Source organism: Bufo gargarizans, chromosome 9 (assembly GCF_014858855.1).
Source record: "Bufo gargarizans isolate SCDJY-AF-19 chromosome 9, ASM1485885v1, whole genome shotgun sequence".
NCBI classification, from domain to species: domain Eukaryota; kingdom Metazoa; phylum Chordata; class Amphibia; order Anura; family Bufonidae; genus Bufo; species Bufo gargarizans.
This window is the reverse complement of record NC_058088.1, coordinates 189299714-189316072: the sequence shown is the minus strand read 5'-3', so window position 1 is coordinate 189316072 and position 16359 is coordinate 189299714. Positions and strand designations below refer to the sequence as shown.

Here is a 16359-nt window from a genome sequence, read left to right as displayed (position 1 = left end):
GGATGTTCCTTTAAGGGGCGTGCCCCGTGAACATGAACCTTGTGTACCTGTTCGTCGTAAGGGGCGTGTCCCAGGTATACACATGCAAATGGTCCCGATCCAGAGGGGAAGTCCTAACAGGGTGACAGGGGGCGTGTCTTTTCGCGACGGCCGCGTAGGGGCGGGACTTTAGCGCAGGAGTTCTATAGCCATCCAATGGGAATATCTTATTTAATGACGTACAAAGAGGAGGCGTGATTCGTTGTGACTTTCCCCGCCCCGGACACCTGCTGGAGTGTTTGGTGTGATGACGTCAGGGAGGAGGGGCGGGGTTCTCGGTGACAGGACCAGCTCCCGGATGCCGGCTCTGGTCAGTCAGTCACTTGCTGCGGGGCTGCGCGGTCGTTCATCAGGAGGTTTCCCCCACCGCACCGGAAATGGCGGTGAGCGGCGGCGGCAGCGCGAAGAGCTGGGCTCGGCTGGAGCCGCACTCCCACAAGATACCGGCATGGAAGCTGGAGGTGCTGGAGAGGAAGCGGGCGAAGATGGCGAGCGCTGCCCTGTCCCGGGGGAAGGACTCGTCTCCTAACCGCAAGACCCGCTCCCTGTCGCGGCAGGGCGGCAGCCCGGAGCGCCTGGTGCTGCAGGACAGCCTGGGGCCGCTCCATGAGAACCCGTTCATCAAGCAGGAGAAGGAGCGGCGGCGGCGGCGGCAGGAGCAGCGCTCCCAGGGCAGAGCCGCCTCCCCCATCCGGCACCTGCTGGACATGTACAGCCACGTCCCGGGCATGAGGACCATCCGAGCTGAGAACATCATCATCATCGAGTCCGATCCCGGCTACTTCACCCACTCCAGCAGTCAGGGCGACCCTGTGGAGGAGCTGCTGGCCAAGAGGGGCAGCAAGGTGGCCGAGATCCGGGCATCAGAGGTGGTCATCTACGAGCCGGAGGTCCCCAACAAGGAACCATCCAAGAAAGTCAAGGAAGCCCCCAAAAAGGAGCCGCTGGAGCACTCCGAGGTCCTGGAAGAAGCCGGGAGGGTGAGCCGGTTGCTGGAGAAGTTTGACCATGGCCATAGTAGACCCGTGAGGTCCAGGAGCTTGGAGAACTTATTGGATCGAGACAACAAACCCACCATATTGCCAAAGCCTCCGATCCTTCAGCGTCCAGGTCAAGCCTCCCGAAACAGGTCACCTAAGAGGTCTGGAGAGGTCTCCCCGTCATCCGCCTCCATCTTCGAGGAAGACAGTAAGAGGTTTCCACTCAACAACCCATCTTGGCTACCTTCCAAGGTGCCCACTTCCCATAATCTACCCGACCCCGACCTGTTTCATAAAAGACCCTCAAGTCCCATGACCTCTCCTGTGACGGTCACCCCTCTGTCTCCTTCCTCACCTCTGTCCCCTTACGGTGACAAGCCTCTGTCGCCCATCGTGGCCACAGTCAGGGAGAAATTCGAAGACGGGCATACGACAAACAACGTTCCTCCATTACCAAAAGCGGTCAATGTTACCCAAAAGGTTGGCAACAATACCATCCTGGTCAATCCCAAAGCTGTGCCCACTGATAAGGTGAAGTGTCCCACTGCAGAGCCTATGATTGACTGTCCACCGCTTACCAACGGCCATGTTGACCACTTGGAGAAAACCAGAAAGACGTCTAGTTCTATCAGTATTCAAGATCTCCTGTCCAAGACCAAACGGCCCAAAGGTACCGCTGCTCAGAGGGCACCCGGGGGAAGTGGTCCAGTGCCATCCAATGATTCCATTAATGAGATTCCCAACGGCGCTAACGCTTGGAGGCCAAAATTTGAGGTGGACCCACCAAAATCTAATAGCATCCCTCCCAAATCCAGTGCCACTTACTCGGAGCACCCATCCATCAACCACCACTGTGACCAGGTCTTCACCAGTGCCACTCCAAGCCAGCAGCTGAAAGTGTCCTCTTCCACCAGCGGTAATGACTCTTTCGAGATTAGACCTGCTCCAAAGCCGGATCTCGGCAGCATCCCAGACGATGACGTTCAGGCAAAGGCGCTGGCGAACATTCGAATGCAGTCCAAAAATTCTTTTGTCTTTATCCCAAAGAAGAGGCAGGTCCCTTCTGTAACCCATCAAGATGGTATGGTCCAGTCCAACGATAAGCCAAAAGTGCAAAACGGCACTTTTGCCCTTAATGGCCCCAAATTAGATGTCATGGACTCTCCTAGAAAACATGGCATCTGGTCAAATGATGTCCACGTTCCGGCAGTGCCCCAAGAAGTTAGGATGAATGGGGATGCCAGTTTAGGTAAGACCGTCAGTTCAGAGACCTTTAAAGCCTCCAGTGTACCCCCAGATTTTGACTGGAAAAGTGGACTTTTGCCGCCCCGATCGTCCACCGAATGTCAGTCGTTTACTGATCTGGGGGCTGAGCTTGAATATTTAAGTAGTGTGCAGGAAGGACATGGGGTGGGTGTATCGCCCGAAGTCCCGGTTACAAAAATACACGAGGACGCGGCGAAACATGACATACCGGTCACCAACATAGATGATGTAGTCACTGTAGAAGACAAGGAGGTCAACAAAGAGACCAAACCGTCCTTGAAAGTAGAGGAGCCTCCCTATAGGCCGCCACATTCCGCTGTGTCCTCCATCCGCAGTAAAGGAGGCAATACCTTCACGGTGGTACCTAAGAGGAAACCGGTCACAGAGCAGGAGGCTTTCCGGACCCCTGTGGTGGAGGAAGATGAGGAGGATGACCCTAGGTCTAAAAGAAAGTCTTCAGATGGATCTGAGGCTCCTTACTCGGAACTGGGAGCTTTGCTGAAAAAACGCTATCCGACTGCGGACGAAATCCAGGTCATTGGTGGATATCAGTCGCTGTCCAAGTCCTGTCTGTCCAAGATTGGCTCCACGAGGAAAAAGGTAAATGATTGATAACTGTCTCGTAAAACACAACACCAGCGCTGAGCTATCAACCCCTCCGATCAATGATTATTACACAAAGCCAAATATTGTCCAAGCGCAATGTATCCTGACCCCGGCCACTTCCATCAGGTACTTTATAGGCCGAGTACCACTTTGTTTTGCGTTTTTTTAATGTTTATATAATTTGTCGGTTTTATTCAGAATAATTTCTATTTTACCGTGTATCTATTTTTGTTCTAATACTTGTTTTTATTTTATTATCTATTGGTTTTATTTTGTATATTTTTTTCTGTTCCTACTTTTTCCATTTTATTCTTTTCTCATTTTTATTTTTCCATCTGATTATTAGTTATAACACTTTTTTTTTATAACAATTTTTTTATTTATTTTTAAATTTTTTTTTTCTTACTCCTTTTTTCATTTTCTAATAGTTATAACATTCTATTTTTTTTGTATTTTAATTTTGTTTCTTTTTTTTTTTCTGTGTTTTTCTTTCTTTTTTGTTCTTAAACGGGTTGTCTCATCATGGACAATGGTGGTATATCACGGGGCCCCGCAAGTGAAGGAGCCTCCCTCCATTCATTTTCTATGGGGTTGACGAAAATAGCCGAGCGCTGTCTCTGCTATTTCCGTCAGCCCCATAGAAATGAATGGGAGAGGGGGCCGCGCATGCGCGGTACTCTCCCAATCACTTCTGTGGGGAGCCGGCTTGGTGGTGGCCGGACCGGAGTCCTCCAGCCACTACCTTGCGGGGCTCGTTCTTGATATAGGTGTGGGTCCCAGCATAGGGACCCGCACCTATAAGCCAATGGGGGCATATCCTAGCGATATTGCCCCCATTGTCCATGATGAGACAACCCCTTTAAGCCTGTGAATTGTGGACGTATGCTGTCTGTAGTGTCCACCGACCGTTTACGTATCCACACATCCGTGATCTTTCACGAACCATGAGTCCATGGTGACACCACGGAAGCTTGCTGTATTTTTGTGCGTGATTACGGGTCCCTCTCGCACATAATACTCTATGGGTTCGTGAAAACCACAAATGCAACGCTGGCGCCATCCGTGTTGGGTCCGTGGTTTTAATGGATTGTGGCAGGAGATGCTCTGGAAATTAATTTTCAGCCTAGCAGTGTCCGTGGAATATAGATAACGCGGGGATCCTTTTGTCATCATGGACACGGACATGTGAATGAGGCCTTAGAACTTTTCCTTGTTTTTTATTTTCTTAATTTTATTGTGTTTTTTATTTGCAGTATTTCAGGGGTTTGTGTGTTGGCTTCCTTATAAGACGTCTTGTTAGATAAGTTTTGATTCTTGACCTTTTAGGCACGTGTTCTGTCAACCCGAGAGTTCAGTTTATCCATTAATGTATTTTTACTGGGAGTAATTGGGTTTCAGCTTCCTCAGCATGAAGGTGAACTTCTGGTTTAACTATTAACTTCCAACATGTTGCAAAGTTCAGAAAAGTAACAAGACGAAACGCGGCGTCTGCGCTGGATTAGTGGAAATGGTTACATTTAGTCAGGAGTATCTAAGGCTACTGGCGTTTTGGCTTTCCGTTTGTGAGATCCATCCAGGGCTCTCACAAGCGGTCCAAAACGGATCAGTGCATTCTGAAGGGAAAAGGATCCGCTCAGAATAGATCAGTTTGCCTGCGTCTCCATTCCGCTTTGGAGGCTGCTTACAGCGTTTTGGTGTCCGTCTGACGAAACTGAGCCAAACGGGTCCGTCCTGACACACAATGTAAGTCAATTGGGACGGATCCGTTTTCTATGACACAATCTGGCACAATAGAAAACGGATCCGTCTTGGCAATGTTAAAGATAATACAAACTGATCCGTTCTGATCAGATGCAGATGGTCGTACCAAACGCGAGTGTGAAAGTAGCCTTAGAATGACAGACTCCTCTACGGATATCCCAGGACATGGTCTTTTATGATTTGACGCCATGTCTGTTGTATTTACTCTCCATGGCTCAGATGCAGCCAGACTGGCACAGGACGGAGCTCGGGGTTATTTCCACTCAGTTTTAAACCCTGTCATTACTGTGTGTTATGAGAAATGGAAATTTACTGCTGCCTTGTAAATAGTGATTTTAATAATCCCTGTAAAAAAAACGTGCAAACAACTGTGCATGTGACACTAGAGAGGACGGGACTCTGTGTGCATGCATTGCTTATCCTGTACTGATCCTGAGTTACATCCTGTATTATACTCCAGAGCTGCACTCACTATTCTGCTGGTGCAGTCGCTGTGTACATACATTACTTATCCTGTACTGATCCTGAGATACATCCTGTATTATACTCCAGAGCTGCACTCACTATTCTGCTGGTGCAGTCACTGTGTACATGCATTGCTTATCCTGTACTGATCCTGAGTTACATCCTGTATTATACTCCAGAGCTGTACTCACTGTTCTGCTGGTGCAGTCACTGTGTACATACATTACTTATCCTGTACTGATCCTGAGTTACATCCTGTATTATACTCCAGAGCTGCACTCACTATTCTGCTGGTGGAGTCACTGTGTACATACACTCTTGGGTCTTTAAACGTCCATAGAAGCGTGTGATACAACTCTGGATGCCCGAAACATAGCACTGGCAGTGCCCTCCCAAAATGAAAAAATTTAGTAATTCCATGGGGAAAAAAAATGAAAAAACCCTAGACTGCCTGCCCGCCTCCTTGCCTGTAGCGCCGGCAGGTCCTGGCAGGCAGCAGGCGGGCTCCAGCTTGGCTTTTAGCGTTCACAGCCCTGGGGATGATGAATTATGGAGTTGTACAGCAGGTCCCGCCGTTCTAGCACTGCATGTTCTGTTGCCGATCACAACCTGTTCTGTAATTATTGCTACCAGCATTGTCTCATCATGGGGAAGGGGGGAAATGCCCTGGCATGAAAGGGTTAAACTCAGCCGAAGAAATTATTGGACAGCGATTGCTAGGCCGTGCAGGTGATCTGCATAGACCACGTGACGTCACATGAGTGAGACTTGCGTAATATTGGCCTTACTTAAAAGGGAAATAATGAATCTTTCCGGTCGGACAGGTTGGCCGCCTCCGTTTTACTGCTTCGTGACAGATTAAGCGATATAAAAGGACCTGCCCCCCCCCCCCCCCTCTTCCGCTTCCTGACCATCTCCTGCAGACACTCCGCATCTCCATCTCCACCCTTCACAAGGGAGTGATGGTTTTAAAATTCTGGTTAATCCAGATGAAGCATTTCTTGTGAAAAAGGCCATTCTTAGGATACAGGCTGCCAACAATAGCAAGGGAATTGCTCATAGTGCAATTCCCTTGAACAATAAGTGTTCACCAAAAGCCAGGCTCCTATTAATTAGCTATGCTAAAAATAGGGGAGGGGCGGTGAGGTGTTTATTTTTTGTACACTAATAATGGAAATATGTGGCCTTTAAAAGGACTGTCCATATTCCCTGTAGAATTCAGAGGGGTTTCACCACTTGGGACCCCTGTCTCCAATATGGCCGACACATGTGCAGTGCAAGGTATGGAGATCATTGGGTTTCCAGCAGCACTAGTCTCCTATCAATAAAGCTTTATTTAAAAAAAACTAACATAAAAAAACCTAATAAATCCTCACCCTGCTTGCTGTCAGTGAATGGACACATTCTTTCAGCCGACAACCCACTCTGATGACCTCCAGCGGACGCAGGTGAAGATCATGTTAGTGTAACAAGCAGAGAAATGATGGTCCGGCTTTGATCTATTATAACTGGTCATTATACAGCACTGACCTCTTCTGCTGTGCAGTTGTATGCAACCTGTGGTGAAACTACAATTCCCAGCATGCCCTGACAGCGGGGCATGTTGGGAGTCGTAGTTTCTGTAGATTGCAGACCTCTGGTATGGCCTTCATTGTTGTGGGGCAACGACAGCACCCAGAGGTGCAACCTGTCACAAATATTTGAACAGCTAGGAAAATATGGTGCACGCCCAGGAGTACAACCACTGTCGGATATTAATAGACGTTCTCATCAGATACAGCGCCAGTGATTGTGTGGGAGCGGTACTGCGAGCCTCAGAGTCTTCATCTTACAGTAACCACCGTGGAAACCACAAGACAGGGCCCTTATAATGAACGGCATGTTATAAAGCTCTTCTTAAAGGGACGTGCACACTAAAACCAGGCCTTATTACGTCCCATAGCGTTATAAGGGGCTGATATAAGAAAGGGATGTCTCTGGAGGTTTCCATCGCTGGAGATAAGTAAATTTGGGGAAATAACCCATTGAGGAGACTGGGAAAGCTGAGTGGTCAGAATCTGTAATACACCAGTTTGTTATTAAAGCGATGGTTTAGGCCCAGGAGGTTAATGCTGACAAGATGGGGATGATTGACTGACAGAATGTACCGCTTCCGTCGTTTTACGTAGGCTTTCAGAGAACAAGTAGGCCTCGTCGCCCATAGCAACCAATCAGCTGCCTCCTGTTATCTGTCCAGTGCAGGTTAGCAAATGAGAGCTTATTTTTGATTGGTTGCCATGGGTGATGAGGCCTAGTGGTAAGGCTCTTGCTCTGGTTCACAAGGCCTTGAAAATAATAGCAGATTTTTGATTGGTTGCCATGAGTGACGAGGCCTAGTTAGGGTTAGGGTGAGAGGCTCCTGGGTTAAAAGTGATGGGGAGGCGGCCATTTTGTGATGTAAATTGTATCGGGCACATTTGTGAATGCAGTGTGAACCCCAGTGTTAGCGCGCTGTCGACAGCAATGGAAACGAACAGCCGCAAGTGGCGGACAACCGCTCATGCCACCATTCGTTTGACGGCCGCCATTAACCTTCCATTCAACCCGTCGTGGTTTCTGGAACGGTTACTTCTTGTTGCGCAATGCCGCCGCAGATTCCCTTTATCCACAATGGGGCACGGATTTTAGTCGCAGACTACATACCAAGATCCAAGTAAACAAATACTGCTGCATGAACAATATGGCTTCCTATACTGATATGTCTTCCATAAACAGCGCCACTCTTGTCCTGAAGACAGTTTTTGGTATTGCAGCTTGGAGCTACAATACCAGAGACAGCCATTGACCAAGGTTGATGCTGATTCAGGAGAAAGGCAGCCATGTTTTTCCAATCTCCTACAGCCTTCCTGGTCAGAGAGAACAAGATGGCGTCCAGGACTGCAGCAGGCGGAGTTCTCCTTTAACGTAACTCATTTCTAGTCTTCCTGCTCTGCAGGCTGCTCGGTAGACCTAGTGAAAGGGAAACTCTAGGAAAACGTCGCTCGCCAGCTGTCACCTGCACACAAGCGCCATTGGATTTGCAGAGCATGCTGGGAGTTGTAGTCTCAGAACAGCTGGTTCCCCTTCCTCCTTTCACTGGTGACTTCTCGCAGCCTCACCCCCTCAGCAGGGATCAGAGAAACCGGATCTGGTGTTGTCAGCGCCTGCAGCACACAATATTTTCACTCCAGATAAGAATCTGACCGTGAAAGCAGATCCTGAGGCAAGAAGTGTGCTGCTGCTGCAGAGCGGGGTGCCTGCGGTAGAGGGGGTCACATACTTACACGTCTGTTACCCACAATGGACAGACAGAGCCGTACTGTGCAGGGTCAGTCATTTCTGTCTTCTGTTTATGAATAGCATGCCAGAATAGCAGTATAGACTGACATATGTATAGGCAGAAGACTAGTAGGCCAGGGGCTAACTCAACATTACATCTGGGTGATAACACCCATGAGCCATTTTTGCTGACCAGACCTTTGATAATGACCCCCCCATGTTTATCTTGTCTGTTGCCCTTTAACCTTTCGTTGCCCGTCTCACTGACCAGGCGATATTTTTGGAATTAGCCACTTAGACAAGACAAAGCCTTTAATCGGCTCGTACCAAGCAGGGCAGGAGTCCAGTGCCAGCCTAGTTCCGGAATTACAAGTTTTTTTTCTTTTTTACAAACTCGTCATAAACCACGCGGATTACAACCTCTATATATAGAAGCTATAAAGTAGTCACCGATACTGACCCCGAAGGCACAGAGTATAGAGGGTAGTGGGTAAAAGACCAATCCCAGCAGCACCCGTCTCCCCCCATGCCGCCATCTTTACGTCCTCTTTGGACTGACTGGTGCCCACTTCTTTCACACCGGAATAAGGCGCTCCAAGGTGGTCACCAACTTCCAGCTCTGTCTGTTGCTAGGTGACACTGAAGAATGTTTGTTTTTTTTTGTATTTTTTTTTTTGTAATGTACTTTGGGGGTCATTTACTAAGACTGCCGGAGGAAGCGCCAAAGTTGTGTAGAGGCCTACCCATGCTGTGCCCCCTGGGCTCGCCATTTCGGAAAAGTTGCAGATTTCGCTGCAAAAATGGCGTGTGACAAAATCAGCGATTCTTAATATGCCTCTACTTGTGGCATACAAATATATACCCTTTTGTGTTTTGTTTTTTCATGCTACCATTTCTGTTTGCTGTCGCGAAATTTAAGGCTCCGATAGTAAGGGCTCAGGCACACGACTGTATGTATTCTAAAGTCCGCAAAAAACGGATCCGCAAAAATGAAGGCTGAAATCCGTGTGCATTTCGTATTTTGCAGAACTGAACAGCTGTGTAAGGCCGCATGCACGCGACCGTTGTTGTGTTCCGTTCCGCAAAATGGGGTTCCGTTGTTCCATGATCAGTTTCCGTTTCTGTTTCCGTGTGTCTTCCTTTATTTTTGGAGGATCACCAGACATGAGGGAAAGTAAAAAAAAAAAAGTCAAGTTTGCCATGCAAATGATAGGAAAAAAGCGGACGCGGATGACAATCTTGTGTGCCTCCGCGTTTTTTCACGGACCCATTGACTTGAATGGGTCCGCAAACCGTTTTCCGTGAAAAAAAAATAGGACCGGTTATATTTTTTGGACGGACTGGAATCACGGACGCAGATGACAAACGGTGCATTAGCCCAGTTTTCAACTGACCCATTGAAAATCAATGGGTCCGCAGAAAATCACGAAAAACGGAATAACGGACACGGAATGAAACAACAGTCGTGTGCATGAGGCCTAAGAGTGTGAACATAAAACACTAGATTTATTTGTGAGGTTCTCTCTGAGAGGCGCAGGTATTTGTTCCTGGAGGTTGCCGGTGCCTCAGGCGAGGCCGCAGTGACGGGAGGAGAGGCATTTGCTGCAGAGGCGGGGGTGACACACGCCAAATTACTTAATCCCTTTACAATGGCTGCAATCCCATGTCACTAAGGAAACAATTAGGCGGAGGCGCCTGCAGCCACTGTCAATCCCGGGGCCTGTGCGGCAGAGACATCAGGGGCCCGGCTCCAAGGATGAATTCTAGTAAAATTTTCTTAATCTGGAATTTTGGTGCCAGATAATCGGAAGCGACAGAATTCGTAAAATGCGGCATACTTTGCAGCTGATTCTAGATTTTTTAATTTACCTATCTGTACCTTTTTAAGAACCTGTATGCCGGCAAATTAAAAATTCTCTGATCGGAGCCGGTGGCAAATCCTCGACTTCAGGTAATTACTGTGAGGCTTGAGGCAAAGAGTGAGTGTTTATCCTGAGCAGCCTGTTTCATGAACAGAATGACAACATCAGTGATGACTGACACATAGCAAGAATGTGAAATAGGTTTCCTTATAGATCGATCACCCCCTCCCAACCGGTAATCCCAAAAATCCGACGCCTTCCTGCCCCCTAAACATGTGACCTCCTTCCAGGATAAGCCCCTTGAGAACCTTCCTCGGGACGTAATCCGCTGGATTTTCCTGTTGAGGGATTTAGACTGGTAAGTGGGACATGCCGACCGGGCACGTGGGGTCTGCCGGGGCAACAGGGGCGCCGCTCCGTAATTAACCTGAATTCTTTTCATGCCCAGGAAGATTTAGGTTTAAAGAGTAACCTCGACCTCAGGAAAGATCACTTCTGTCCATATCTGTTCCAGGGAAAGCTGGGTGACTGTCAATATGGCTGCCGTTACTGGGTCTACAGAGGGTGCCATGTGTCTCCCTAAATTGCTGAAGAGTCTCAGCTGGCACATACAGGTGCTCTGAGGGCGGCCATATTGGTGGTCACTCAGCTTTCCCGGGCACAGTTATAACTAGACCTGGAATGGTCTGAGCACTGGGCTGTAATGGTTTATACTGGATATGATATTGACAGCCCCCCAGCCAGCTGTGACCCATGGGGGATGGGATGTTGCCCCCCTTTGTGTGGTCACTGCCCCTCCCCCTCAGTTTCTGTGAGCTTGGCTGTGGTTGCCTGGCATCCAGGTCATGGGAACATGGCGCAGCTGGCACATTCCTCTCATTCCACTGAGTTTCCATTAAATGGGTCAGGAAACTCAGCGTGAGGCCGGTGCATAATTAATATGAATGGGGCCCTGAAGCCGGAGCTGTTTCCTAGTTATCTGCTCCTGGTAAAGCTGGGTGACAACTCCAGTACAACCACCGTTACAGCGGTTGTCACCCAGCTTTTCCAAATGCTTGGATTGTCATACTGACTAGTTATGTGCTGGTGAGTTCCCCACCTTTCCTGCAGTCCTGAAGGACACGGCGCCCACCTTTCCTGCAGTCCTGATGGGCACGGCGCCCACCTTTCCTGCAGGTCCTGATGGGCACGGCGCCCACCTTTCCTGCAGGTCCTTAAGGGCACGGCGCCCACCTTTCCTGCAGGTCCCGAAGGGCACGGCGCCCACCTTTCCTGCAGGTCCCGAAGGGCACGGCGCCCACCTTTCCTGCAGACCTGTGCAGGAGTCTTTCTGCTGTTGTCGGGTTTGGAAGTCTGGAAGCTCAGGTTCTTGGGAAGTGCAGAAAGTGGTGCGTGAGTATTCCCAGTCCTCTGCTTGCTGGCTGTGACAGACCGTTAGCTGGAAAATAGGGAGACACGCTTGCTTGAACACAACGAAAGAGCTTATTGTGAAGAAGACGGAAGGACGCTTGTTAGAGAAAGGGGGTGCCTTTACAGAATGTGCCAGCAGGGGGGCAGCAGTTTAGAAAGTGCAGCTCTAGAGAATAATACAGGATGTAACTGAGGATCAGTACAGGATAAGTAACGTATTTTACTCCAGAGCTGCACTCACTATTCTGCTGGTGCAGTCACTGTGTACATACATTACTTATCCTGTACTGATCCTGAGTTACATCCTGTATTATACTCCAGAGCTGCACTCACTATTCTGCTGGTGCAGTCACTGTGTACATACATTACTTATCCTGTACTGATCCTGAGTTACATCCTGTATTATACTCCAGAGCTGCACTCACTATTCTGCTGGTGCAGTCACTGTGTACATACATTACTTATCCTGTACTGATCCTGAGTTACATCCTGTATTATACTCCAGAGCTGCACTCACTATTCTGCTGGTGCAGTCACTGTGTACATACATTACTTATCCTGTACTGATCCTGAGTTACATCCTGTATAATACTCCAGAGCTGCACTCACTATTCTGCTGGTGCAGTCACTGTGTACATACATTACTTATCCTGTACTGATCCTGAGTTACATCCTGTATTATACTCCAGAGCTGCACTCACTATTCTGCTGGTGCAGTCACTGTGTACATACATTACTTATCCTGTACTGATCCTGAGTTACATCCTGTATGTACACAGTGACTCCTCCGCCAGAATAGTGAGTACAGCTCTGGAGTATAATACAGGAGGTAACTCATTTGCATATCTGAATGGTGATGCGGAGCCGCCGGTGTGAATCCTGCGCTGCTCTCACTTTCAGTATCTTGCGGCGGGCGGATAATGTGGCTCACGCGGGTTTCATTTGCAGACCAACCAGCAATAATTGATAAGCTGGGGTGAAAGGTCACCATTGCCAGACACGGCCCCGGTGAGATGTGATTCCTGCTCAATAATTCAGCACGTAGAGCCGGGAAGGAGGGGGGGGCACAAAATGGTGGATACCCCAGAAATAATAAAAAAAAGGGCCCTTGTATTTGTGTGACGACCACTATTGGCTGCCCCGGTAGTGCCCATGAGGGTCCTCACCCAGACCCTGACATATAATTGACCTGTGCCCAAGAGGAACCTGTCAGCCATGAGCCATCACAGGCCGGTGTTCTGGGACATGATTGTCCTAGGACCTAGACCATAGGAGCAGCTGAGAACTGTATCTGAGCTAAACATGTGATACCGTCTGCTGAGCTCTGTATCTAAGCCTTTTGTTTGTCCTACTGCCTGCTGAGCTTGCTGTGGGATATGGTCTCATGAGCTCTGTGTATCTAAGCTTGTCATGGGTGATTATCTCAGCCTAACATTTGTGATACTGTCGGCTGAGCACTGTGTCTAAGCCTATTTTGTAAGCTGTGTGATCCCGTCTGAGTATCTAAGCCTGTGTGACACTGGTGTATCTAACCCTATCATGTGTGATACTGCTTGCTGAGCTGTGTATCTAATCCTATCCTGTGTGATACTGTCTGCTGAGCTGTGTATCTAATCCTATCCTGTGTGATACTGTCTGCTGAGCTGTGTATCTAATCCTATCCTGTGTGATACTGTCTGATGAGCTGTGTATCTAATCCTATCCTGTGTGATACTGACTGCTGAGCTGTGTATCTAATCCTATCCTGTGTGATACTGTCTGCTGAGCTGTGTATCTAATCCTATCCTGTGTGATACTGTCTGCTGATCTGTGTATCTAATCCTATCCTGTGTGATACTGTCTGCTGATCTGTGTATCTAAGCCTGTCATGTGACGTCACCCTGTGACTGGCTCATGTTGCTGATGTTAAAGGGCCACTGACCCTTCACCTTGGGGTCGGTCAGGAATGTCCTGATCGTGGTGGGGGTTTCTTCCCCGTTGAACCGGAAGCCTCTAATGGCTGATAACAGAGAACTGTAGATGGGATGCAGGGTTAGTGTCCCTTTAAGAGGCCAGGGATCGCAGCAGCGGTGTCGGTGCATTGTCCTGCTGTGAATCACCTTTGTCTTCATAGCACTAAGCCTCCTGTCAGTCCCACGGGTGTGAACGTCACTGGGCCTACGTGGCGTCTTGGGCGCTGTGTGCCCGTAGGTGATCACATTCATACTGGATGACAGTCACCTGTGGGAAAGCTGGGTGACGCCCTAACGGCTCTCACGGGGGCGATCACCCAGCTTTCCCAGACCTCTCTGCCCAATGATGCATTCACCTGCTTCTGTAATGCAGGTAGATTTTCTATTCTGGACTATGGGAAAGCTGGGTGACTGAGGAGCTGAGATGTCAAATGGGTTGTCACCCAGCTTTTCCAGACAGCGGTTTCTATTCCTCGGTAGTTGTGCAATGATAACCCTCCTTCTGTGGTGCCTCATAGATGCCGATCAGGACCCTGAGAAAGCTGGGTTCATCCGTTCCACTGTCTGGTTGTAATAGAGGCCATATTGGTAGTCTTCCCCTGTGGGTGCCCCCTTTGCCATTCAGTAGAGCTGTAACAGATCACATGACTCCCAGGAAGTGTCATGGAGTCAGGAGGGCGGAGCTTCACGGTTTCTGGCCTTCTGATTGGCCCTTTAAGGTGAAGTAAGAGACGTTAGTGTGCCCGCTTTGTCTCCTCTGATAGGGAAATAAGTCCCTAAGGAAGAATAACCTGAAGACAGATTCCCTTAAAGGAGGAGGGCGGAGTCTTGTTGAAAGGACCCTGTAATCCACTGTCTGTTAGGTTCAGGGCCCCTTTAAAGGGGTGTGGCCCTCTCACCTGTCAGCGGCGCTCCATGTTGTTACCTGCAGCAGAATTTATTGCCGCTCCTCTCTGATCGCAGCCGGTTTGACACTAATCTCTTTGTGTTTTACAATGTGTCACCGCTGGTTTGTGCTGGCGGTCTTGTAGCCTGCGGTTATGGCTGCCGTTACCATGGCTGCATTGTTTGTTGCTAAAGCAGGAGATGAATAATCGCCACTTTTGGGGAAGTTGCGATTGGAAAGTTCTGCCTTGTGTTTACTAAACCCTCAACTGGTTTTGCAATGGCAGCGGACGGGCGGAGGTCGTCTGTGATTCGAACAGCACGCTCATGCACCAGGAGGATCAGGATGAACAATGGTCCTAGGGATCAGCCCCCAGCTGCAGTAACCTCTGGGTGTATGGAACATGCTGACCTGGCCGCCGCACTTCCCCGCGCTCTGCCCTTATCACCACTGGAAAGTTTGCTAAAGGTGGAGCCGCGGGGATGGAAATAGTCATTTTCCCGGCTACAGATTGGTCATTTCCTGTAGTAAACAATGCAGGATAAGTACTGACGAGGCGTGCAGACTTCTGCAATATGCTTTGTGTAGGTCCAGGGGCTTGTAGACTTTACCAGGTCAGTACGCAAATATGAAGAGAGAGGGGCCCAAAAATCTAGGAGCCCCTTAGTATAGCGTCCCTGTTTCTTCGCCATGGGAATGGAAATTGTGTTCTTCTACTACTACTACTACTACTACTACTACCACCCACCTCCAACAACTACTCCTCCTCCGCCTCATTGCTGCTGTGACTGCTACTACCCACCTCCAACAACCACTGTTCCTCTTCCTTAGGGCTCATGCACATGACCGTTGGATGTTTTGTGGTCTGCAAATTTCGGATCCGCCAATACACCTTAGATCGCGTGCATGCGTTTGCTCCCACTAGGAAGAGTCGGTCGGGACACCCCCTCATACACATTAGGCGGTCGGCGGGCTTAACTGGCGTATGTCTGAGGGGTTGGCCACCTTGAGAACATCATGATCCCTTCTGCAAGGTGTGCTAAGCCTTGAGATGTAGAAAAATGGGTGCCGAGGCTCCTCGAAGGGGGATTGCTCCTAAATGTGCAGACTGTGGTGGGGCTCCTTGAGCTTGTAGCCATACCCATTAGATTCCTTGCCGAACTCTCTGATTTCAGTGGGACCAGCCAACCCTCTATGGGGGTGTCCCAACAGCAGATATCGAGTGAGAGAAGGAAGAGGCGGTTTTCCAATAATGCACGTATGACGAAGGCTGCGGCCATTGTGCACCGTGACTCAGCCCCCCCCCTTCCCCAAAGAGGCCGTCTATGCGTGCAGGTGCCCTGGTACCAGCATTGTGTCCCGTGTCCCTGCCCCTTTAAACAATGTGTGGAGTGATGTCAGACATGTGTATGGTCAGTGACAGCCCTTTATACCTCCAAACAGGCGGAACGGCGGACAAAAGCTGCGTTGCCTTTTATAAAGGTCACACAGGTGTGCAGCTAAACTTAGAAGAATGGCCGCACTGCTCGGCCCATGTCTATAAACGCGTCTGATTGTCATAAGGTTTTAAAGGAGAAGCATCACTTCTGTAAAAAAATAAATAAATAATCTTTTGTGAACCTTAGAAACGCACCATTGATAGCGCACCATTGTCATACACGTTTCTGCAGTACCGCTTTCCACCACGGTCTCTTACATGGACTTCAATGCAAAAGCGCCACCGTTTTTCAGGCCCCAGTGTAGATTTTTAAAATCGGATGACTTTTGAATTAAACTTTACCCCAAATTGGAATGAAGCTGTTCGCAACTGTCTACGTTCAAAGATCATTTGCTAC

The 16359-nt window shown here is 49.0% G+C and overlaps 1 protein-coding gene across 1 annotated transcript in view; it reads left to right on the top strand.

Annotated features, from left to right (window-relative positions):
* The first annotated feature begins 336 nt into the window (after positions 1 to 336).
* TPRN (taperin) overlaps positions 337 to 16359 on the top strand; it is a 29645-nt gene continuing 13622 nt past the window's right edge. Inside the window, exon 1 of the mRNA XM_044305771.1 lies at positions 337 to 2885. Within this exon, the coding sequence (XP_044161706.1) occupies positions 417 to 2885 (2469 nt within the window). The 5' untranslated portion in view covers positions 337 to 416. The remainder of the gene's footprint in view (positions 2886 to 16359) is intronic.